Below are 24,939 nucleotides of genomic sequence, written 5' to 3'. Positions count from 1 at the left end.
TGCGTTGTCCATAAGGCTAGACCTGAGTTTATCGATTACTTGCAAGATTAGCAGTGAACAAAAACTAGTATATTTGGTACCGAACAAGCAAATTTTTTATTCCTGAACACAACTCCAACCTGTGTTTGTGGCTCAATCTCCAAATAGGAAAATTAGATGTGTGAGTGCCTGGTGAAAGGTACCAAATGACCCATTTTGAAGAATCCCGTTTTTTTGCATTTTCATGTACAACGATCATAAGGTCAATAAAAAGTTGAGTTAAAAAAAACCCCCACAGGAAATCTTGAAAAAATTGCAAACACATTACTGGGTAAATAGCTGTAAATCAAAAACGATAAAAAAAATGAAATTAAAAACAAAAGTTCAAACTGTCAGCACAAGAAAAATCAGCTGCTTAGTCCTAAAATAAAAACGCTAACACTTGTTGGATTGATTTTTAATCTCAAATCAGTTTTATTCAGCACATTTCACCATATATTTCTTGTGTTGTTTATATTGTACATTATCTCAATAACAATACTTGACAAATAACATGAAAAAAAATGAACATTCCTCTTACACAGATTTTTTAACCCCACAATTCTAAACCTTGATATATAACGGTAGTTGGGGAATAAGTAACAAAGCAACCACTAAAAATATGGCTCACAACAACAATAAGTAATGCTTACTACCGTACGTGTTAATCCACCAACATGAAACTCAAAATTGCAGTTATCTAGAACTTGAGCGGAAAATATCTATGCATGTAGAATCTCCAAACAAGCCTTCTCATATTGCCATTACAGAATACTGCCATTCAAATATCAAACATAGAATTACATTTCGGATTTCCCTGCTCAAAAACTCCAACACGCTGCTTTTTGACACAAGCAACCTAAACAAAAGTTGGCTACCTTTCAAATATCCTACCCTTGCAGGCAACATTGCAGAGTGCAAGAACATGTTAGATCTTTACTCTTTGGCAAAAAGAACAAACAGAATCCTCACACGCATGGTTAAAATAAACAGAAAAAAAACCCAAACAAAAACCAGAAGAGGATAAAACCATCACCGTGTTCATCCTCTGAGCACTAGACAAAAGAGTGACCTTTGCCATGACCGAAATAGACAAAAGTGGAAGCCCCAGGTGCATCCCATCCGTATCATGTGCCACATTCATTTAGTTTGCATTCACTTCATCATCGTGATTCTGTGAATTACCAGTCTGGACCTGGAGTTTTTTATTACATCAAAATTTGGGACAGGACAGGAAACACTATCAAACCCTTTACCAGACAGAAACGCTATGGTATCATACTCTGCTTTACCCATTATCACAGAAATCTGTGTCACACCAAAATACAGATACAAATACGCCCTCAGGCACGATGAAGACTGTCAGTTGGGGTAAAAAAACAACAAACGAATAAAAAGCAAAATACCGTATATCGGAAGCATAAAAACACTTAAATCATAAAGCAAATTTAAAATCAAAGGAGAGGGGAAACACTTGGCTTTAAAACTATTCACGATCCTCCAGAAAACTTCGTGCATACGACGGGCATGCAAAATCACCAAAGAGTTCTCACGCAAACGTCGCCTACATAAACAAGGAAGGCATCCCAAACCACTCTTTCTTTCATTTCAAACAGAAAAAAAGACTCTTTTAAACACACTCTCACCATAAACAAACGGGTACCGGTAACATAACTCTTCAACTAATAACATCACACATGGATGGAAGGCCTGTCGCACGAAGCAGTCCGGTGTCAGCCATCTCTCTCTACCCATCCCTCCTCGTCTGAGAAACAGTGGTCGCTGTTACTGGAGGGGGGAGAACGGGGTGGGGATCAGGATCCTTGACTTCATGTGGCGGATCAGTGGCACTGTTTGAGGAAAAAAAAACAATTCAAGAGTTCAAATAGCAGGTGATATTCCGCTAAATAAAAAATCTTATTACTGCATACTACATGACACATTCTTTAAATGTTTTTTTCTGGCAATTGTAGCTGCAAAATGCTTTACACCCCCATCAACATGATCTAAACAATGTAAGACATGGGCTGTTTCAACACTGCCTGCGTAATGACCAACCCAGGCTGAGATGGAAACGACTTCCCAAGAAGAGATCAGATTTTAACTAGAAAATTCCTACAAGCGGGAATCAAACACATGACTTCTGCATGTGTGATAATGAAGAGCTTAAAACGTTCTACCAAACATGCAGGTGAACATGTCTTTATCTTGTGGACATTTTTATCTGCTGTGACTAGGAGGACAAGAACCTTTGTCTTGGGAAAAGAGAAAAAAGATTGTATTTATTTAGAGGAGTAGGAGAAAAGGAAGGGGAAGGGGGAGAGAAAGAACAGAGAGAAAGGGAGAGGAAGGGAGAGAAAAGGTGCAAGTGCAAGAAGAAGGAAAGTATGACAGGGTGGGAGAAAGGAGAGAGGGGGGGGGAGAGGGAGAAAAGAGGTGAGAAGGAGAGAAGAATGAAAATATTTAGGAGAAAAAAGAAGGGGAGGGAGGAAAGGGAGATAGAGAGAAGCAAGGGATGGATAAAAGGGAGGAAGGGAGGGAGAGAGAGAGAGAGAAAGAGAGAGAAAGAGAGAGAGAGAGAGAGAGAGAGAGAGAGAGAGAGAGAGATGCAAGAAATGTACCTGTATAGAGAAAAAGGAGGGGGGAGGGGGGGAAGAGAGTAAGAGGAAGGGAGAGAGAGTAAGAAGGAGAGATGAATGACTATCTGTATACAGGGAGAGATGGGGGAAGGAGGAGGAGAGACGGAAAAGATAAAAAGAAGAGAGGATAGGGGGGGGGGGGAGAGAAAGAGAGAGAGAGAGTGAGGGAGGGAGAGAGAGGGAGGGAGTGAGGGAGAGAGAGGGAGAGAGAGAGAGAGAGAGAGAGAGAGAGAGAGAGAGAGAGAGAGAGAGAGACAGTAAGAGAGAAATAGTGTACCTGTGTAGGAGACACACTCGTCCCATCCTGGGCGGCCCCAGGCAGCCTCTCTTGTCTCTTTCCTCGTCTGCAGATCTTTATAAGCTGAGAGAGAGGGGCGAGATGCAACATCATTATCATTTTCAAAACAAGTTTTTGAGTAAAGTTGAGTTTGAGAAAAGAGAAGCATTCAACTAAATAACAGTAATTTAGTATTTAGTGTAGGCTAAGAGAGAGCAAGACAGACAGGTGTGAACAACAGAGGGAAAGTTATGTTACAGTTAAGAGTTTTGTTTTATTTTTGTTTTATAGAGGTTTTACGGCACTCGCAACTGCATAAGGTCATATGAGCGCCAGAAGAATAGAGGTGTTATAAGAGAGTAACAAACATTAAAAAAAAGGAAGGGGAGATAAGGACGATAGATGTTTGGCAGGAAAGAAGAAGCAGGAGTACCGTAACAAACTCAAAAAAGGAGAGATAATGACAAATGACAATAGATGCTTGACAGGAAAGAAGTAGCAAACCACATCAGAGCACCCGCCAACCACCTGCATAGAGAGGAAGAACAGAAGTAGGACCTACCAGTGGCACCATCCAATCACCCAGACAACACACGCAAAGGCTATATATATATTCTATATTATGTATGCCCATCAGAAAAACAAAAACAGTAGACACTGAATGCCCTGACCACACTCTCATAATAAAAAAATAATAATCAATTAATCGCGAGCTAAGTGCCATCTTGTACTAGCTTCATTTTTCTAGATTTTATGTAATTTCACTTTGAAAGCACTGTGTTCCAGTTGCCAAAATGGGAGTTGATTGAAAATAAAACTGAAATTCTACTGCAGAACACAGGAGTTAACGGAAAAAATGTTGGACTCGAAAGACTGCTCAATAGTCTTGACAGCAATGACAAAATCTCACAAAATGCAGAAACTGGAGTCTGTACAAGATTGCATTCAGCTTGCATAATGGCTAGATCAGAGCAGAAAGGCAAGAACACAAACAGGTGGAATCTATGAGAAAGGAGAACAATTCTTTTGGAATCTGTGTCTCATCGAGTTTTTCGGCACTTGCAATAAAATTAAGATGTACAAATGTTGAAGTAGAGAGGCATTGCAAGAGAGTAGTAACAACCACAAAAAAGGAGGGAAAATAAGGACGACAGATGTTTGATAGGAAAGAAGGATCAAACAACACCAGAGCACCCGCCAACCACCCACATGCCTCATCTGAATTTTTTGATGAATGAAGCGAACAAAAGAGAAAGTACAGATAAATGACAAGACACAGAGGACAGACTATGTGCATTAACAGTACTAACTGATGAGTGGGCTGGCCCTGTACTGATCAGTGAGCAGAAAATTCATATTATTATCTTTTTTCCCCGTTAAGAACAGTTCTCACAGTTCCAAATTTTTTGTCAACAGGACAATGAGTTGAGAGAGAGACTGTTTTCTGAGCCACTTGGTTTAGAGACATTTTTGGTCTGTTCTGGGGTGTCTGCAATGTTGTTTTTTCTATAAACTTCCCAGACAGTGTAACATTTCTGACTTGACCTCAAAAGCCATGTAACTTTTACTTTACTTTACTTTTCCGATCCAGCGGCCATTTGGGTTCTAGCCCTTTGGTCTGGCAGCCATGTAACAAAAAGTGTAGCCAACTGGAAAAAGTTTGCTTGTGTGGTCAAGTAAAGAGAAACACAACGACACATTAACGGTCATTCAGCGCTGAGAAGAAAGTAAAGATACACACACAGAAACAATAGAGTGGAAAAAAAGGCCTACTAGTGGTACCCTCCAACCATCTGCATGTTGAAAGTGAAAGAATGTTGAACAAACCACAAGACACAGATGTTAAGAACATGCACCCACAACAACAAGTTATCAATGGCGTAGTTACTGCCACACAAAGTTAACACACTGCCACTCTTTCACAACAAACATTTGCAAACTCAAACAAAAAAACCCAAAAATTCCTGTGCAAACATAATGTCATCCATTCCAGTACATTCCTTACTAGACACATTTTTTTATATATAACTCTTTGACCAAGAAAGTAGTACTAAAATTGGTCACTTTTAAGCACAAGGGGGCTATCCCGGGAAATGTTGTTTTGAGAATATCGAAGTTAAAGTTTTTAGATCCTCATTAAGTTTCTTTAAAAGACAAGGAGAGTTTTCTCTATAACTAAACAAATATACACACCAATGAAACCAAAGTTCTACTATATGTAGGGCAATGCCCACTTTTGGTGTAGGTCAAGAAATCTGGAAAACCCCTAAATCTGGGTTAGCCCGCTTGTCCTTAAAAGCGGCCAATTATACAGTGAAAAGAGGCAAGAAACATAGCTCAAAAGAAAAAAGAAATTTATAATTTCTATAAACTTTCTACTCTGTGGTTTAAACAAATGTAATTGTAAGAAACATAGATTTTTAAAAAGATTTTAAAAAAGATTTAAAAAATAAAAGAAAAAGACAAAAAAGGAAGCTATTTCTATAAATTACCTACTCTGTGGCTTAAAAGAATTGTTACATGTAAAAGCAAACCCAAAGACCAAAATAAATGATATCATGTACTCCCCCCATACTCCACAGCAGAAAAAAATCAAAGACTACCTACCCCAGAAGTGGTGCACATTGTATTGTTCACCTATGTGGGACAAAAATCCGCCTACTGGTTCATTTTGAGATGATCTTCTATATTGGAGTCCCCGAGCCCTTTAGAGCGTAGAAGACAAACAAAACAAAAACAAAAAAATAACATAAAATAAAGTAGAAAAAAAATACAGCGAGATGACAGTTTCTGCTTGGCTGGAGGATGGCTGGTGAGTTCTGTGAGAGGTGTTTAGAAAATGTTATAAGGGAGATTAGTAATTTGCCACACTGCCCGCAGAACGGGCTCAGCCCAGAGTGCGTGTGAAGTTGTGAACATGGCCTGCACAACACGCTCAGAGTGTCTGTGAACAAAGCTCGCACAACACGCTCAGAGTGTCTGTGAACAAAGCTCGCACAACACGCTCAGAGTGGGTATGAACACGGCCCGCACAACACGCTCAGAGTGGGTATGAACACAGCCCGCACAACACACTCAGTGTATGTGAACACAGCCCGCACAACACGCTCAGAGTGTGTGTGAACACGGCCAGCACAACACGCTAAAAGTGTGCGTGAACAAAGCACACACAATACACTCAGACTCAGAGCCTGTGTGTGTGTGTGTGCGCGCGAGTGGGTTCCTCCACAAGGACATAGACACTGGTGGGAGACAGGAAAATGTTGTAAACCCCAGAGGGAAGGCAACCCTTGTGCAAAGACAGCCATCCTGTGTAACAACACAACAGTGTTCTTCACTTGAACAATTCTGGAGTTATCTTCACTACCATCGCTCTCGTGACCAAATATTCGTTCGTCAATACCTGAACTTCCTCTATACAATTCATGAATAAGCTTCTCTTTCTAGAAACGGCCAATGTTTATTAATTATAATGCAGGAAAACCATAATTCAGCCATCAAGGGTGAGAGATCAACTGTGATCTGTTTTGGAAATCTCTGACTCTGACAATGGACTCAAGTTTCGCTGTCTACCCAGTCCCTATGCAAAGCACATCAACCAAAAGCCAAACTACACTAAACACAAAACTGAAGAAAAGCAAATGATAATATTTTGTTTTCCTGTTAGAGGACAAGATTTCTATACAGCAGACATTGCTCAACACAAAGCCCCCACTGGTGGCTCAAACAAACTTTTCCTACTGTCTCCTTCTTCATACAAGCCTAAACTAGATATTCTCAGAAATACATAGGGAAGTGTCAAACAGCTAACATGTTGCCAAAAAATCTCCCCACCTCGCTCCTAACTGACACACAAAAATCATACCCCGACAAAATTCCTCAACTGTTCTCTACCAAACCAACATCAATTTGCACATAAAGAACTCATAGAAGCAACTTTGAACAGGACACATATATGTATCTACACTGGTTGCCCCCATGCTTTCCATAGTCCCAACCCCATCATTTTCTCACAAACTGGGCAGTTACCTCAGTTGGTATCAGCTGGACTTCCACATGATGACCCTAATTTGACAACCTAAAACAGTGTTCCAACACTTGTCTGTTGTCTTATATGATGGAAGTATCACAACTCTCAATAAGCTTGGCTCCATCCTACCAGAGACGGATGTCAAATCTCTGATCCCTATGCTAACTCATTCGCTACAGGTAACAATTTTTTCATTCAAATGTAATTTTTTTCCCCCTCGAAAGTCAGAAAAAGCATATAATAAGCATCTAATATTAGAAGTTTTAAATTCGATACTTCCTACAGTTATCTTATAAAATCTCAACAAAAGTAAAATTCATATTTGGCTGAGAGAAAGGAATCTCCAGTTTCTCTCTTTAATTTGCCAGCTCATTCCTTTAGTTCAAACCACACAGTCTCGATGACCTTTCTTAACATGAACACGAACATTTACTGCTGATACCACAAATATATTCAATTTGAGCCGTTCAGTGCAGGCATCGTGCTGAGCAATGCCTGCTGTACACACTACATGAACAAGCTTGGAAGACACAAAATTGTGCACACTCAAAGATGCTGCAAGGCAAAAGAGAAAATGTTAATTATATAACATAACACAAACAAGCACACTGGAAGAGAGTAAAGAAGCACAAAATTAAATACTGCAATTAGAAAAGTAAAAACATTAGTAGTACAAAGCAATCAAATATGAGGCAAAAAACAAAAGCTACAACTAAAATAAATCGGCCAAGAGCACTATCTTCCGTCAGCGTGATTAGTGTTCAAAGTACCAGCATCTGTGAAAAAGCTAAAGAAAAACACACCATACACACCATACACTGTGTACACTTCTGCAATCATACAGTTAGGATGAAGCAAGAAAAAAAAAAGAAGTGCATCATCAAAAAAATATGAGGGTGTGGGGTGCATCTGTGTCTGACAATGTGCATGTGTGTGTGAAAAAGTATAAGTTTATGTATATGATTTTGTGTGTGTGTGTGTGTGTGTGTGTGTGTGTGTGTGTGTGTGTGTGTGTGTGTGTGTGTGTGTGTGCATGTGCGCGGCCCTGAAATCTGCCAATGTGAACCACTTTCACTCAAAACAAACAAGATAATCTGTTTGAAAGCCCAGACAAAATAAACTTTTAATTTTAGACAGACCAGGAAACTGCTGTTGTCTTGGTCTTACAAACTTCTGAGTTTGAGAGCAAAGAGAAAAACATTCATACAATAAACATCATTCAGTACAGGGAAAAAGTAAGACAGACAGACAGACAAACAGCAAAAGAGGAAAAAAAAGATGTAGGGCCTCCAAGTGGTACAGTGGAATCCTGTTATAACGAGAGGGAGGGGACTGGTGCGAAATGTCCGTTAAAGCAGGATTCTCGTTATAAGGGATCCAGTAATAAATTCAATGGAAATAATAAAGCAGGCCAAGGCTATAAGTTTGGTGTTCTGTTTATTTTTTTTGTTATCTCCCCTGATGATGATTTTGCTTCAACATGACCTCTAGGTCATACTTGATCAAAAATCGAATGAGGTTTCTTTCTCGAGCGCTAGCGATGTTGACAGCTCAGCATTGGCGATCAGAAAGAAAGGACTCTAGGCTAACTCGCCCGCTGTGTTGTCCCCCACCACACCACACCATGGGGTGCGTTTCGTCTGCTTGCGCACGCCACACATTCGCTCCATCCATCAAATCACTGTGACCTCTCCATCCCTGCATCGGAAAAGTAAGAGGCATGGTAGGCCTAGATAAGCTAGACTAGGTTGGCCTATCTCGCAATGCGTTCTGCTTGTCTGCGCATGCCACATTCTCCCCACTCATTCGTTCCGGCCTTCATTATTGACATACGTGGGCTCTCCCATTCTTTGTTTCGCTAGTTCACCAACAAGTTTCTCAACTTGCGAGGTTTTACATTATGAATAATTGGCCTATGCGCTGCGCATAGCAGCAGCAATATTCCACTATAAGGGACTCGCGTGTTTGTCTGCTTGCGTTATAGCAGTATTTTATTTATAGAGGTAAAGAAGGAAAAAAAAGGGGGTTTTAGAATAGTGTCTTTATAACAGACTTCTCGTTATTTCAGAACTCGTTATAAGTGGACTCCACTGTACCCTTCAACCCCCACTCAGTGTAACACCGAGCAGAAACATAAACATTGAGGATATACATAAGACACATGCTGATGGTGGTGTAGACATATTGGTCACATGACCATGCAACGCCCTGGACATTTCCAACCCAGGCAATTGCAGGCTGAAAACACCTCCACACAGATCACAGTAAAGACGGTAGCCACAGGCCATATCGATGGCTCAGTGCAGGACTCCATCACAAACCACTTTCAGCGAAAATATTTTTTTTAAAGCATGTAATCAATCACTGCATTGCCAGACACATTGTGACAAATGATGAGCTCTCTACAATTACTTAAGTTGCTACATTACAAAAGTTGAAATTTCATAAACTGAATTATAATTATAAATCAATGAATCAGTCTTTTGCTTCTCCCAGACAATTTTCAAAATGGTTTATGGTGGAGTCATCCACCAAGTAAGCAGGCGATATGATCATCTCCACACAGCATCAGTCAGAGTATTGACAGGCCATGCAAACAGCGACCACAGATACGAAACATTCAACAAGCCGAAGTAGAAGTTGACAGGCACCATCCACACACGTGCATCCTCACCATTTAAATGCAAGAAAATGACAGACAGACATGTCTCTATTCTCTATCGACTGCTTAGCGCGAGACTTTGACATATGCCATTTTGGAAAGTGACATATGGTGGAGTCTTATACTGAACACCTGTTACGCTTTTACTCTTTCTATATTTCAACTTCAAAAGAAGAAAATATGCTCTTTCTTTCTTCAAATTATGATTTGGGATGCTCCTATATATATATGCAAACTAGCGCTGGAGCCCAAACAGACAATTGTGCTGAGCAAAAAGGACAGAGTCCACTGAAGTCAACTCAAGGCCAGCTCAGACCAAACAACCTAGGTGAAGGTGTTGATCTGGGCAATCCACAGGCCAATCTAATGGCTGTCTTTATAACCACAAAATACAGTGCAACCAAACTTCCCGAAACCACCCTCACCATGACGCCTACCACAGTCACTATAACGCCCTCCACCCTTGCAAAATGCTACAACCACGTGCAGACGACTTTTACCTTTGAACTATCATAGTGTGTAGATCAATGCATTTACCAAATAACAGAGAAAAAACAAAACAAAATCAAACAAAACCCGGCATCAGTTGATCTTCAGCTAATCAACCAGAGGAATCATATCGGTACTTTCACACCCAACTATAATTCCAACCTCCCTATAAAAGCAAACATTGCCCGAGTACAAAAATGTTTGATTGTAAAATGAATAAGTTCTACAAAACATGAAAAAAAGAAAGAAAAAGAAAGTAAAGATCACTACAAACTATCATACATAAAAATGTCCTTTAGACAGACAGCAGAGTACTAGAAGAGCTGGGACTGTAATATTGTCTACATAAATATACACATTTATATTGCACAAAAAGTTAGTGCTGAAACTTACATGCCCTGGACATCAAATGATGTACAATATATGCTGCCGTTTTAATTTTAAAGAATTTTTTTTTCAGCTTGGTTTATGCTTTTCCACAAAGGTTTGACTACTATTTGCATGAACTCAGTGCCCCATACAATCCACCCCCCTCTCCCTCACAGCCGCCTCCCCTTTCCCCATAGAGATAAGTAAAACTAAGCTCAGAAATACTTTTCAAACCGAATAATATGAAAGCTAAGACAAGGTAGTTCAATGAATATTTTTAGCTGTTCTGAGGCAAACTTTCCCAAAATGATTGTAAAGCCAACTGCAAATTTACCCATTTGTCGAAATAGATCAGTTCGAATAACGTAAGATGCTGACGTAAGTACCTTGTGCACTTCACCAGCCACTCTTCAGTACCAAAAGACAGACATTTTAAGAAAAATAGGACCAAACCACCCCCCTCCCCCAACCCATCCCAAAGTGACATCATATTTTCTACATCAGTGGGCATCCAGGGCAGACAACGAAAAAGCTTTATTAATTAATTACATAATACATGTGTGTGATGTTACGATTATCATGTTGATTATGAAGAGATTTCATACCAGACCAAGGAGAAGAAAAATTGAAGTTGCTAAATTCCGTTGGGCGGAAGGACAAATGCACTGAATATAATGCATGGAAAATATTGTGGAGGAATAAGAAAAAACAGCTTCTATACTCTTGTATGTTACTGAAAATCCTCAGCTGACAAAGTGAAGAGCTTCCGTCATTCTTTTTCATAAGTTGACCTGAACCAAATACCATTTTCAATAAAAAATGAACTGTTCTTCATTTCCGCCCAGTAAAAAATGAAAGCATTATCATTTTCTTCCTCCCGGGCCAGTAAACAAAACAAAAAAAGCATATCATGTCGAACCTTCAAAGCAAAAATACAAAGCCAAAACATTCTACACAGCCGTAATGGTGAGAACACAAAAGCTAACTGAAAAACAAAAACCATACAAGATGAACAAACCAAACAACAATCCAAAAGCAGCGAATGCAAACACAGCAAATCTGTGAGTACAATGTGTGGGGATGGGGTGGGGGGGAGGAGGGGCAGGGGGTCGGGAGCTGCGGGCATTTGACCACTCCAGCTTGTAGAGTGGGCCAGCCCTCAAGGCAGGTCCAGTAGCAACTTACCCCAGAAATGTTCTACACTATAGACATTGCCTATCTGGGTAAAGAAACCCATGACAGGCTCATTGTTAGTTTGGCGAGACTTTATTCCCTTGGCCCTGTGTGTGGGAGACAAAGCGGTTAGAACACATGAAACAAAGGACACAAAGGACCAGACACACAGCTCAGGGCATAAAACACAGCTAAGGGGACAACAGGGACAGGACACAAACAGAGGCCGCCATTGTGTTTGAGAATAAAGCATTCACATCATGGAGGCCTCTATTGTCTTTGGGGAATAAATAATACCAGGCTTGCCAACTTTTCCAAAACCCAATCTGGGATACCCAGCGTTCAAACATCACATTACACGTCAACAAACAAAACTACATCAATGGTGACAGGTTTTTGGTATAGTGTAAGCGACGGATAAGTCTCACAAATTTCCGACTGCTGAATCTGGGAATCCTGGGACATTTGGGATGGTTAGCAAGCCTGCATTACATTCACAAGGAGACCTGCATTGTCTTTGGGAAATCAATTTAAAAAAACTAACATTCCACAGCTAACAAAGCGCCTAAAGCTGCGTTTGCACGATAGCAAGTGTTATAAAAGTTTGGCGGGCTACTCCAAGCTTTGAGTTTGTTTTCACATGGAACTGATACACCAACCGTAACCAAGGCAACTGGCTATGGCTCTATGATGAGAACCACAGGGTATCACCATGGTGCTTTCCCCAAATCCACACAAAAAAGAAATCTGCAAACTCAAAATGTCTGTCAAGGCAGGACGACCAAACATGTAATAAATCATCACATTATGACACAAGAATGGTTTTACTGCAGATTCTCCAACACAAAAACATCACAGTTTTTAAACATAACTTTTGATTCCATTTTCTTAGAGCTTTGAGATTGTAAATATATGACAATTCCGATTTGTCTTTTTGAGCAATATTTTTTATAAAAGTTATAAGTTGATGTGAAAGGTCACTTTTCCCATGACAATTCTGATATGTCTTTTTGAGCAATATTTTTTTCTAAGTTATAAGTTGATGCGAGAGGTCGCTTTTCCCCAGCACTGATGGCCTTTTTCTTGGCGTCCACCTAAGGTTGAAAATAAACATATTTACGGTACAATTTCGGAACATATTTGTTCTTTCTTTGGTTTAAACAGGCAAAAACTCTCTTTTGAACACAGAAAAAAGCGAAATTCCCAAAACAGAAGAAATGGTGTGCAAGCATGGAGACTTAATAGAAAGAGAAGAAAATAATCAACTTCCTCTTGTACCTTTCAAATACAAAGTATGACGCCATGATACGAGTCACTCTGTGAGTCATCACATCTTTTAACTCAGTAATTCTTTTTGAAACAAAGGCAAGAGAAAACATTGCTTGTTAATACTCGGGCCAGAACCATTTATGTATATAAAACAAACAAAATTCATAAAAGATTACTGGTAAAAGTTTAATAAAAATAAGAGCAGGCAATCAGAAATTATCTGTCAAAAAACCATGATGATTTTGAGTTGAACGAGCTGTACCTAGCACAAAACTGTCATCCTGATCGATATTTCAGAGACATATTATAAATAACATGTGAATTAACTTAGATTATTAAACTACATTTATGCAACGATATTGACAACTCCCCCCCCCCCCCAAAAAAAAAAAACACCTTTCAAATTGCTCGAGTGAACAACCCCTCATCACAAGAAAAAAGTACCGGTACATGTAATTAGGATAATGTACTTACCAGCAATTTCCCCATTCGTACATTGTGCCTGGCTAGAGAAAAAACAAAATGGGAAACTTTGAAACCAAATGCCTACAAAAAGTGTGGACAATCTTACATTTTTTTTCCTCAACAGAAAAAGAACAAAAAACTTTTTATTTAGCTTTTGGAAGTCCTCTCTTGCCTTCAAAACTTTTGAAAGACAAAGCAAAAAGAGACAATCCATTGCTTTTTAAGTCGCAGTAAAACAGTAGTCTATTGACTTAAGACAAAAGCCTTAAATGCTTGCCAGTTGCTAAACAATAGCCATCCTGAAACTTCAGAAACTGAAGGAGATGTTAAAAAGTACATGATGGAAATATATATGTATCATAACACTTACATTTTAAAATCAAGTTCAAATTTGCAGTTATTTTTCAAAAAGTGAAAAACACTGAAAACAAATATTGGTGCTGGAAAGAAAAGACATCGTAAAAGTCTTTACATCCAAAGGTTTTTCTACGGAAAAACCCCACAGAGTGAACATTCAGGCTTAATTGTAATAAAACTAGTATACCTTAAGAGTGTAACTTCTGAGCTCGTATATGTGGGAGGGATCTCGGGGCTGGATGGCAGGCCAAAAGCTGAAAGCCAGAAGAATTTGGTTGCGTCGTGATCTCAACATGGCGTTCCTCTGCTTGCGAAATTCTACAAAATCCTGAAAGAGTTAACAAAAAAGAGGAAACAATCAGCTGACATTACAGTTTGCATTATCTTGTGCAGGTTTAGATAGCCATTTAAATGTATCAATCAATTATTTATTTAAAATCAGATACAAAAGACAGGTATGAACAATGAACATACAGAAGCCTGTATTTGTTTAGAACTTACTGAAAAGGGAATTTAAAAAACCACATAACACTCACACTGTCCGTTCTGTAGATCATGTTAGCGTTATTCAAGACTGGATAGCCACCTGGATACTGCCACATGTGAACTGGAAATGAAAGAAAAATACATCAAATTATTTTGATGGGAATCATTTCGTAGTTGAAAACGATCTTTTATCTTAAAACTCAGTATGTGATAAATGCTTTTGCAGTATAATGTCATCCAGCATTCAAACTGCACAGTGAATCCAGAAGCATGGAACCTACTCACAATTTCACATTCAACAATGGTACATCAGTACTGGTGGAGATTTGCTTTCCTCTTTAAAAAACAACAACAACAATTTAACTACAATGGATGTAGAGTTGAACCCGCTGTAACAGCTATCGATCCGAGACAATCACCTGTGCACACGACCACTTCCCAGTTTGCTTCTGTGTTTTCCCTATATTATAATGACACTGCCCAAGTGGACCAAATGTCTAAAATGGCCAATACAATCATCTTAGACAGGTTCGGCTGCATTCATAAATCTTCTTAAATTAAAAAAAGAAATGAGATAACTTTGCACCACCATCACATTATGAACCTACCGGCTTCATCTTGATCACCAATTTCCACAGTGAAGCTGCCCACTAACTCTGCACCAGTGCCCTTATCTCTCATCAGCTGCTGAAAAGTTGAGCTGCCAAAGGAGAGAAAAAGAAATGAGTAAGTTTTTTTCTGTCATCAAAACACATTTCCAAACAAACATTTCTAAAGCCTTGGGGTTTTTTTTTTCATACAAGTAAAAGTGTTATGAATTAGTTAGTGCATTAAAAAACATTCATAAGTTTTTCCATGCATGGCAGAATTACTTTCTTTGTTCCTTGAACTTGTTTTTGTTTAGAAGTAAAATCATATGAGCACGCGAAACAGAAGTTGGTTGTTTTCATGATAGTTCACAGGGTAGCTTGGTTGTTTTCAATGGTTCTATTGAACATTTTATTTTTATGGTAAAAATTTAGCTTTTAAAAAAGCCTGATTCAGAACTTGCTCAAGCCAGGATTATAGTACTGACTGAAAGATAAGTTCCCATTTAAATGGGATATGTTCAACTCCAAGAAATAGTTATTCAAGAAATCAACTTTGAAAAGATTCGCAAGGTGTGTTATACTCTTGGGTATATATAATTGAAAAATAAACAATAACACAGAGAGGTCAAGATAGATGTGTTTAAAGAACTTTTAATTAATTAGTTGAGCACTTTTGTACAACTCTTCAGCGGGGTTTTAGACAGCTGGACATTCGTAATAATACATGTTCGCATTACAATGAATTGCACATTAATAATTACAACTATGTAACATGGGGTACAACAAACACATAAATTAATTTGAAGTTAAAAAATAAAACGAGAGAGAGATGTATATATTATGTATATATTGACCCACAATCATCCTAAATCCCTTTTGCACTGTACAAACCAAGAAATTCCCCAAGTAGGTTAGGGGTAATCGACAGAGCTATGGCACACCAGCAGGAGGTGCACCTCCCCTAGTCGTAAGACAATTCAAATTACAACAATCACAATAAATGAGTGATATAATTACTTTACTGTGACTGAAAGGGATTTATCTTTTGCATAAAAAACAAACAAGTCCAGAAACTGCCATATTACTTTTCAGCAATGAGAAATTAGTGCTGGAAAGGGCAAACATATGTATTTCTGCATTATCTTAATTATACCTGTAGCAGAATACTCACAATTGATTAAGGTAATCTTCCATGCATTCTGGCTTCACTCCATGAACTGAAAGAAAAAGAAAAAGATTATCATAACTTTTTAAAAACCATACAACAGAACGCAAAACACAATACAGGCAGACAGGACACAAACTGCCACTCACACAGCTTAAATTGATATATAGAAATCTAGCTGCACACACAAATCACAAATAATAGAATCATGAAATGATGCTATATGAGGCAAACATAAAAGACTCACACTGGCTCCATAGAGACAGTCTCTCTTATGTTTCAGGGGACAAAACACCTACACTGTAGTTCATAGACAGTCTCTTATGAAGCTACAGTCATCAAATGTACTCTTACACTGCAGATCATAGACTCTCTTATTTAGCTTCAGGAGACAAAACATTTACATTGCAATTCAAACCCAGTTTCTATTCATGTTACAGTAGAAAAAAACACTTATATTTATATACTGCATATAGTAGACAATCTTTCTTATTGCTTCAGGACAAAATGTTTGCACTGCAGTACCAAGACAGAATTTTAAGATATGGAGGAACAAACACTTACACTGCAGCTCATAAACAGTGTCTTTGTTGGATAAGGCCATTGAGTGAGACTGGTCAGGCTGTGCCGTCTTTCTGAGCCTGCTGAACCAACCCTTCGGTTCATCATCGTCTGAATTACGTAGCAACGTCGTGGAGGAGTGCAGACATCTCAACCTTAAAAAGAGGTAGACATAACACTAATCATAGCATATTTAAATATTATCTTATACAGTCGAACCTATGTAAAACAGAATCGGAAGGGAGCCAGAAAAATGTTTGTCTTATAGACACGGGAATTTAGGAGGCAATGGAGGGGGGGGGGGGTGTTCCAGCGGCCTAACCAGTGGGATCAAGGCCGTCAATGGTCACTTGTCCAATCGGCAAGCATTAGTCCAAACTTCATACCTCTCAAGTACTATCCTCTCTGAAAATGACAAGCGTCAGTCCTAGTTTAATCCATTGCCACCAGGGTTGCATTTCAAAAGAACACTTTGACCTTTTAAAAGCAGAAACATTTGAACATCTCTTTCGTTTCCACTTCCACCCAAGTTAGCCCCACCTATCGGTGTAATAAGCACAGTCAACCAATGCCACCCCTCTCATGCGAGAAATAATGATTCAAGGAACTCTTTTGCTAGCTGGCCTTTCGGTCAGGGCCGCAGGATTTGGTCATACAAATTTCACACTTTTCACCTCTGGCAACTACTGAAAGTTTCCGAGCAGGAGTGCCACTCGAGAACTTTTACAGGCACTGGTGAGATTTCATATCAACACCCCCCTGACCATCTGCACCGCTAGGGGTTCACATGGATGAGGGAAGGGGGGGGGGGTGTTACCATCGCACCCCTACTCTCCTTCCTTGCCAGGCGACATGGCGAAAAGATTAAAGCTGATTGAAAGAAACTTGTTAATTTTGTTTCAAGTCAGGGCTGAGTGGGCAAAAAATTTTCAATCTTATACAGGTAAAAAACTCTCAGAAGGAAGGAATTCCTTTCTGTTTCTACATTAGACAGGTTTCCGTCTTATTGAGGTAATTATAGAGGACTTTATCAAGGGGGGAAAGGGGAGAATCCTGGGGAGATTTCGCTATGCCAGGTTTCCGTCCTGCACAGCATATAAACATCAGTACCACTTTCACCAAAGGTTAAATTATTGAAGGCTAAAAAACTGTTTCAGAAGGGCTGGGGCTTAATCTCCAGCAAGCTGCTCACAGCGACTTGCGGTTGGAATCGCTGCACTGGTGAGCCACTAGCAGCGGCTCCGGCACATTCCTTTACGACGTCTTTGACATCAAATTACATTTCGGCAATTGCTGAAAATTAAGTCCCTATTACTGGGAGTTCATTCATTTGATGAAGAACTATCAAAATATGTTCACATGTATTGATTTAAAGTCCAATTTAGTTTTATGTATTATGTTATTTTAGTTTAATGTATTATGTTATTTTAGATTTTGTACCAAAAGAGGGCCCTCGGAGATAAAGAGTTAAAAGAAGTAAATTAACATCCTGTCTTGACCTTTTCAAAACCACTATGACTAGTGCAATAAGATGAATTTTTTCAAAGCAGGCAAACCCCAAAGACAAGCATTCAAAAAGTTGTTAAAAAAACGCTTTCATATGTAAACATGTGCCTTCAGTACTAAACTATGTCACGTTGTGGACTGCACCTACCCAAAATCACCAATTCCTTGTTAACTTTCTTTTAACACTTTGCCATCACAAGGCTCATAGTAAAAACTCTTGCCATCAAAAGCACTTTGGGGAAAATCTAAAAAAACTGGGTGGTAAACATCGCCAATCAGCGAAATGTGACGACAAAGTGTTAATGGGTCAAAAATTGACTTCCATTCAAACCTTTTGAAAATATAAAGCTTACTTGATAACATAAGGTGCAGACCTCTCACTACAGACCCTGTAGCTTTTACCCTCACAAAGAAATCTTCAAAGGAGCTGTAGCACAAGAGGAAATGTTAATTCCTATCCAGCTGGCCCGAACACCCCCCCCCCCCCCCCCCACAATAAATATGTCATGTTCCAGCTTCCTCACTTTCCAGTGGTCCTGCAGCTGTGCAAATTGCTATCACTTACCTGGCGCAATGACCTGGATCATGTCAGCGCAAGCGAAGGGGGACAAATGTGCGTGATAAGTCTACTTGTGCTTGTGTGTTCAACAAGAAACTTAATTCAGTTCCACATGCGTTCATAGTCACTTAGATTTGCAGATTTGCGTTTTCGTACTGATTTTTAAACCACCTTCGCAAGAAGCAGCCTGTTTTTCCTTGACTGAAAAGCCTTTCTCATTCTTTTGCTCTATAGCATGGTCAATTCTCTGTGCAGCTTGACCTTGACCTAACTTTGCAGAATGGTGGGTGGCACATTGATGTGTAGCGATTCATCTCTTTTGAAGAGGAAGTTAAGTGCACTGCATACCGCACAGAGGTGTCCAATAGTAGATCTAGTCTACACCTACTTGTGCAAAATGTTTCCAAAGCGATAGCAGAACAATGAATATTGTTAATCTGTATGTCACAACTGTTGCATATATTAGGCTGACATCTGAAAAGTCTGGGAGGTAATAACAGTATAAGCACCATGTTGATTTCCCTCATCGACAATGCGAAGACTAGAAACAACATCTCACTCCCATTGTTGCCACTTGCTTTCCTGAAACTCGCTCTTGAAACCGGGTAAGCCCAATGAATATTGTATGCCTCACAAAAGTGCACTTAGTGAACTTTTCGAATTGGGCTTTCAACGTTAAGAGAAAAATAATTTTTCTTCGTCTTTTATTCAAATCCCAGAGGCGCTACAGGTTTAATCGCTGATTTATTCAAATTCACGGGTCATTCCTGGGGTCTCCAGGACTGCAAGGACTTGGCAGTCACCTTTTATACCATCCCTGTTTAGGATGCTTCTTATTAGATCATAAATGTGGGGATTTTACGGCAAAAAACCCCCCAAAACGGGAATAGCCAATTGGCGAAACGTGGATGAGAAGTGTAGCATAAATGAACATTTAATTTGTCATTGTCATTGCTAATATTCATTCATATATATATATATTGTGCTAAGCATAATTGCATTCTAATTTCCACACATTGTACACCAAGCTGGGGGATTGGGAGCATGCCTCGCTGAAGTAGAAAAAGAAAATAATCTGTCAGCATGCCCGGTAAATTTTTACTTTTAAAGACCTGCATGTAGATCTAGATGCACTGCTTGAGGGTTGATTAAACTGCCATAATTTTTACTTCATGTCAGAACACACATGTGGCCACTAAAACACTTGCAAATCACATGTTTTCAAATAAATATAAGGGGGCTCTTGTGGCGGTGGCCTAGAGGTTAAATAAAAGGTGTTCGCCTCTCATTCAAAGGTTCCGCGTTCGAATCCGGGTAGCGATAGAAAAATTTTCTTCTCTAAAATTGTCTCCTTTCACCTCCTTTCCTGCTTTCTAGCAATGTTCTAATCTATCGCCTGCTTTCGTCTCCATTTCTGCCCCCACCCCCTCACTTCCTTTGCCCCCTCCTGAAATTGAAAAGGTAAAATTGTATTTTACTGGACCATCGGTCGGAACTGCTTTCGCTATGGCGCCCCTGGTGCCTAGTGGTCTGTTATTCTTCCTTTCCGTGCTCCCCTACTCAGCTTTCTACGTCCTCACCCTTCGACAGCCAACAACCGACTGACGTCTCTCACCAGCTTTTTCAGTCATCAGGTCCATGCCACCGTACCCTTTGACCCATGACCCTGACACCTTGAGGCTAATTAGTCAATCTAATCACTTATTTGCTCGCGACTCTGCTAGGCTAGGCCTAGGCCTATTCCGGCAAAGTACAATGGAGGGTGAGAGATGTGCACGAGAGCTCATTTGCATAATTGCAACCCCTCGGCCCTGCTCGCGACTTGGCGAGTGCTGCAAAGCAAGGCTCTGCCTGTTCCAACTCTAATTAGATCTAGGATCTAGGGCCTACCCCGATTGTAATTGACCACTTAGCTCCATGGTCCGCTCTGTTATGTGTGTGTGTCTTTAAATTATTGTTGCCAGGGGGAACCCCCTACTGTTGTTATATTGATAAGTAAACACGATTGTCCGCTCTTGTTATTGTTTTGCTTAATTGTGTATTTTTCATTGATTTTCTTATTGTTTCCAGGGGCTTGAAAGACCCCCTAAATAACACCCCCCCCCCACTGATGGTATGATATACGGTGGTCCACCAAAGACGCCGAAGTTAATCCCCTACCCACCCTCAACCACCACCTCTGGCTTGCGCTGTGCACGAAGCCGCCCGCGGAACTACCTTTAACTTTAGACTTTAGTCCGCACGTAGAGAACTATGAGTGCGTAGTAATCACAGGCCGAGATGGGTGGTCCGGTAAAGTACAATCCAGCCATTGAAAATGTTGACATCACTCAATAATGACTGACAAACTCAATCCTTGTTTAACGTTCGAAGTCAAGTTGAAGTTGAAGAGTTAAAATACTTAAAAGCTGTGTATTTTAACTCTTCTTCTATTAAACTTTATAATTAGAATCTAGATCTAGATTCTAGTCTATTGCAAAAAAAGACCCATGACAATAATATTGATAATTGTAATGCTTTCTGCCAAAATCCAAGCTACCCCTTGACAACAGCTCATCACCGGGATTTTCTATAAAAAGTAAAGGCCCAAATCAAAATTTCTGTTTAAGCAGATAGATGGGTCAAGGTCAAACCTCAGCAGCAGCAAAACAACAGCTGACAATTCCATGAGGTGAACCTATATCGGATATCTGAAGAACTTAAAATGTGTTGAACTTTCAGCATTAAAAAAAAATAAAAATAAATGGCAAATCCTCAACGAATACATCAACGTGTATTTATACCTTAGAGTCAAAGAAGCTTCAGGGAGCTTGCAGGCTAAAGAAAATGTAGACTGCAGAGGTCTACTCCAAAATGTTTTGCACAGGCCCGCCATCTTTGCTGATTTTTTACCCTCGAGAAAAGCGATATTTTTGCATTTTCACTGCAAACGAAAGAATCTAAATAATATTTCATGAAATTCTACCTAAAATACAAAATGAAAATTTTTTAATAGGCTGAAGTATTTTGTAAAAGAGATAAGACAGTATTTTATTCACTGTTATATTGTGGTTAAACAGAGATTATGTACAATGCGTTGAAAAATCTATTGTCACCATACGCCACAGAAGCTTTTTACTTTTTTGGCTCAGCAGGCTCAGGATACAAACGCCATGGTGCTAAGCCTGAACTGTCCTTCGATTGTTCTATTATGCGCAAAACACGGGATTTTGTTTTATTTTTATACATTTCACCCCAATCACTGTATCATATTGCCAAGCAAGATCTTGTAGCAAGACAGTATGGAGTTTTATGTTAAAGTGGAGCTTTTTCCCCCTTCTTTCTTTTATGTCAGTTATTTTTGCTTATTCAATCAAAAGGATAATGTATTTTATTAAAAACAATTATTTATTCCCAGAAACTGAAATGTTATTCGAATGTATAATATTATACTACACTGACTAGGCCTATAGTGGGTTATATATCCTGTAAATTACAAAAGTTTTGATGTAAAGCACCAATATAATTTATGGCTATTTCCAGATTACTTAAAATCCTTATTAGTATTATAATATTATTAGGCTATAAAATCTCCATCTCTGATGATTTCTGTCTCTCTGTCTCGTGATCTCCCCCCCCCCCACTCCCTTCTCTCTCACCCTTTCTCTCTATTCTCTCGCCAGTTACACGAGTTTCAGGAAAGGAACAACTCTTTTATCAGTGCTTGGAAACTCATTTTGCTCATAAAATTATCTTGCCTCGTAATCATAACAGAAATAATTGAGAGACTTCATAAGAGAATGAACAGCCGGCGTGTTTCGACCGGAGAAATCATGAATGTACAGACCAGCTGTTTATTTTAAGAAATATTGTAGAACTTAGCATAGCAAAGAATGGAATGTCCCTAATATTTTGAAATTTTTGGACTTTAGAAAAGCCTTTCAGTTTCATGACAGAATAGACCGTCGAGTGAGGTGGGGTGGGCAGAGAACAGAAGAGGTGGCGAGAAAGGAACGTACCAACACTTGCATCAGCCCGTCGACGAAATAGCCAGTAAGTAATAATAGGCTAGTATAGCGGTTAGGCTATCATGTGTTCGCTATTATAATTTCTTCAAGCGCGGGAGTTACGATTTTCTTGCTATTTATTAGCGACTTTTCTGACTGCTTGTCTCGTCATTATAAATTAACCCAAATACAAAACAAGACAAAATAAATAAATTTAAAAAATGAGTCGTCGCTATTTCAGTTAGGCTAGATAAGGCTAGATCTGCATTATTATAAATGCATCCCACAGCTACTTGCTAGGCCTTCATTCATTGTTATCCTCCCTAGCTTGATTCACTTTGAGTTCTAAACGTGATATGTAAATTAAAAATTTTGGCATACAATCAGGTCAAATTATTATATTATGTAGGTTTATATACCACATGTATATATATCTATCTTTCAGTGGCGGCTCGTGAGTCTAAAAAATGGGCGTGCACAATTAAGCTATCGCAGGCTGAAGATTGTCAAGGGCATAGTAAATGAGATGGTAAATAATTTCAGGATCTTTGGGTTGGCGAGGGAGGTCCTCGTGCTTTTATTTTCATTCTTTTTATTTGCCGCTTTGATTTCAAGAACTTAAAATCTGTTTGTTAGCGAAACATCGAATTCGTTCATCCTGCATGAGAACTGAACACTCTAATAATACACTTGAGCCTGGATTGCTCCGAGGCTCACATACTTTTGGCATTGAATAGCGTAGAGTCTATCGCGTTTATTTTTAGAATGCTTACTGTGGGCTATGTATCGGCACTATTCGTCAGGAGCACATTTGAGATGTGCCGGCTTATTAATAATAATATTAATGTACCGCCAAACTCGCTACGAGTGTCGTCATCGCTTGGGTTATCCCAAAGAGCGATTTATAGGTCAGGTTACCAGTGTTGAATATCCTATTGTGTTTAGTTAAAGCGCGTGGACTTTGGCATGGCATAGTAAATGTTTTACGGCGATATAGACATAGAAATGACAGTTACGGTGCCAACGAGGTCCTTGTTTTGATATCATATTTGGCTAGTGCTTGTTTCTTGCTTCTTTTATTTTATGTTTGTGGGTGCTTTACGTAATAGAATATTTTTAAAATTTTGGGCGGCACTGCACGACCGTGCTCCATGGACGAACCGCGCCTGATATCTATATAATATATGCCACCCCCACCCCCCCCCATCCTGAGTCTTTTTGATTGGGCTATAGAGGCCTCGTAATTGTGAAGTAGCAGGTTCGGGGGTTCGAACCTCGATCGGGCCCGACGATGTGTTCTTACGAAAGACACAACACGAATTTTCCTCACACCCAGGTGAGAATGGGTACCAGGCAATGGTACCAGGCCATCAGTGAATGGTCTTCTCTGATCAGTAGGCTATGTTTGTGTTTTAGCGCTTATAGTTTTAAGGCAGCTTGCAATGTACCGAATTCGTGATGGTTACGTTCCAAACATAAGTGGCCACGTTCAGGTAATCGCCGTTGTTCGCATTCAGGGAACACAGTCGCGGTCAGGGAACATGGCTGCTGCAGTATATTGTAATTGAGATCAGACAAAAAATTGGCATCTCTTGATTTACCGTACAAGTGTGAGAGAAATCTAGACTACACATGTTTGATGCTCCTCCTAATATAATTGAAAGGATATGTATCTAAACAGACAGACCTCGGAAACTAATGCCGATTTCAGATAGGACAGAACCAAGTTTGTGGAAAGACTTGGCAAATCCTGAAACAGCTCAATTTCAAGAACATACCCTCGAGCAGCATAAAAAATCTCTTTCTTCGTTATCACACAAGGAGCTGTTATCACCCTAAACACCATCGTCCATGTGCTACACTCTATTTTTTTCGTACGGTAACTGAAAACATGTGTTCTATCTCTTAAATTTCTTTGGCTCATAAAGAATGTAAATCTCTTTTTTTTTAAACGTAATGAAGTTAGTTTCAACATCTGTGTGCGCATTTATTTTTCAACAAATTGACATTAATTGCCACTTTAAAAAAAAGGGACACCATTTGGAAGAGAGAGAGAGAGAGAGAGAGAGAGAGAGAGAGAGAGAGAGAGAGAGAGAGAGAGAGAGAGAGAGAGAGAAGAAAAAAGACAAGCGGAACGAATTTAAGCGCCTATGGAGACAGACAAGACATGTATACAAGGTCCTAATAAAATTTCAAGTCTTTACCGAGGCCCCTAACTCAAAGTTTAAAAAGTTTACAGTATTGTTGCAAAACTACTATAAAATCCAAGGCATATCGAAACGGGCGTAAAAACAAAATAGAATTGTTGGGTAGATACCCCAAGGACCATTATTGATGA

The 24,939-nt window shown here is 39.4% G+C and overlaps 1 protein-coding gene across 2 annotated transcripts; it reads right to left on the bottom strand.

Annotated features, from left to right (window-relative positions):
- Positions 1 to 428: 428 nt before the first annotated feature.
- LOC101858956 (protein NipSnap) lies at positions 429 to 21,528 on the bottom strand. 2 transcript variants are annotated; one of them, XM_005104242.3, is made up of 10 exons: positions 21,399 to 21,528; positions 16,554 to 16,705; positions 15,996 to 16,041; positions 14,843 to 14,934; positions 14,285 to 14,355; positions 13,936 to 14,076; positions 13,401 to 13,432; positions 5,542 to 5,639; positions 2,935 to 3,018; positions 429 to 1,868 (listed from the first exon to the last, which is right to left on the bottom strand). In XM_005104242.3, the coding sequence occupies exons 1-10, from the start codon at positions 21,488 to 21,490 to the stop codon at positions 1,804 to 1,806; spliced, it is 873 nt and encodes a 290-aa protein (XP_005104299.1). In that variant the 5' UTR covers positions 21,491 to 21,528; the 3' UTR covers positions 429 to 1,803. The 2 variants fall into 2 exon arrangements, with proteins under 2 accessions (XP_005104299.1, XP_005104300.1); XM_005104243.3 differs by lacking the exon at positions 5,542 to 5,639 and adding an exon at positions 11,670 to 11,764 and having other exon boundaries at positions 21,399 to 21,526.
- Positions 21,529 to 24,939: the final 3,411 nt, after the last annotated feature.

Source organism: Aplysia californica, unplaced genomic scaffold, assembly GCF_000002075.1.
Source record: "Aplysia californica isolate F4 #8 unplaced genomic scaffold, AplCal3.0 scaffold00411, whole genome shotgun sequence".
Taxonomy (NCBI): Eukaryota; Metazoa; Mollusca; class Gastropoda; order Aplysiida; family Aplysiidae; genus Aplysia; species Aplysia californica.
This window is presented reverse-complemented; position numbering and strand designations above follow the sequence as displayed.

Excerpts from the sequence above, each read along its gene's own strand:
- LOC101858956 (XM_005104242.3), bottom strand. The coding sequence starts at position 21,490 with ATGGCGGGCCTGTGCAAAACATTTTGGAGTAGACCTCTGCAGTCTACA. Across the intron at positions 14,077-14,284 it reads TGATCTACAGAACGGACAGT|GATTTTGTAGAATTTCGCAA; the intron begins GTGAGTGTTATG and ends TAACTCTTTCAG. Across the intron at positions 13,433-13,935 it reads TCAGAAGTTACACTCTTAAG|CCAGGCACAATGTACGAATG; the intron begins GTATACTAGTTT and ends TTTTTTCTCTAG.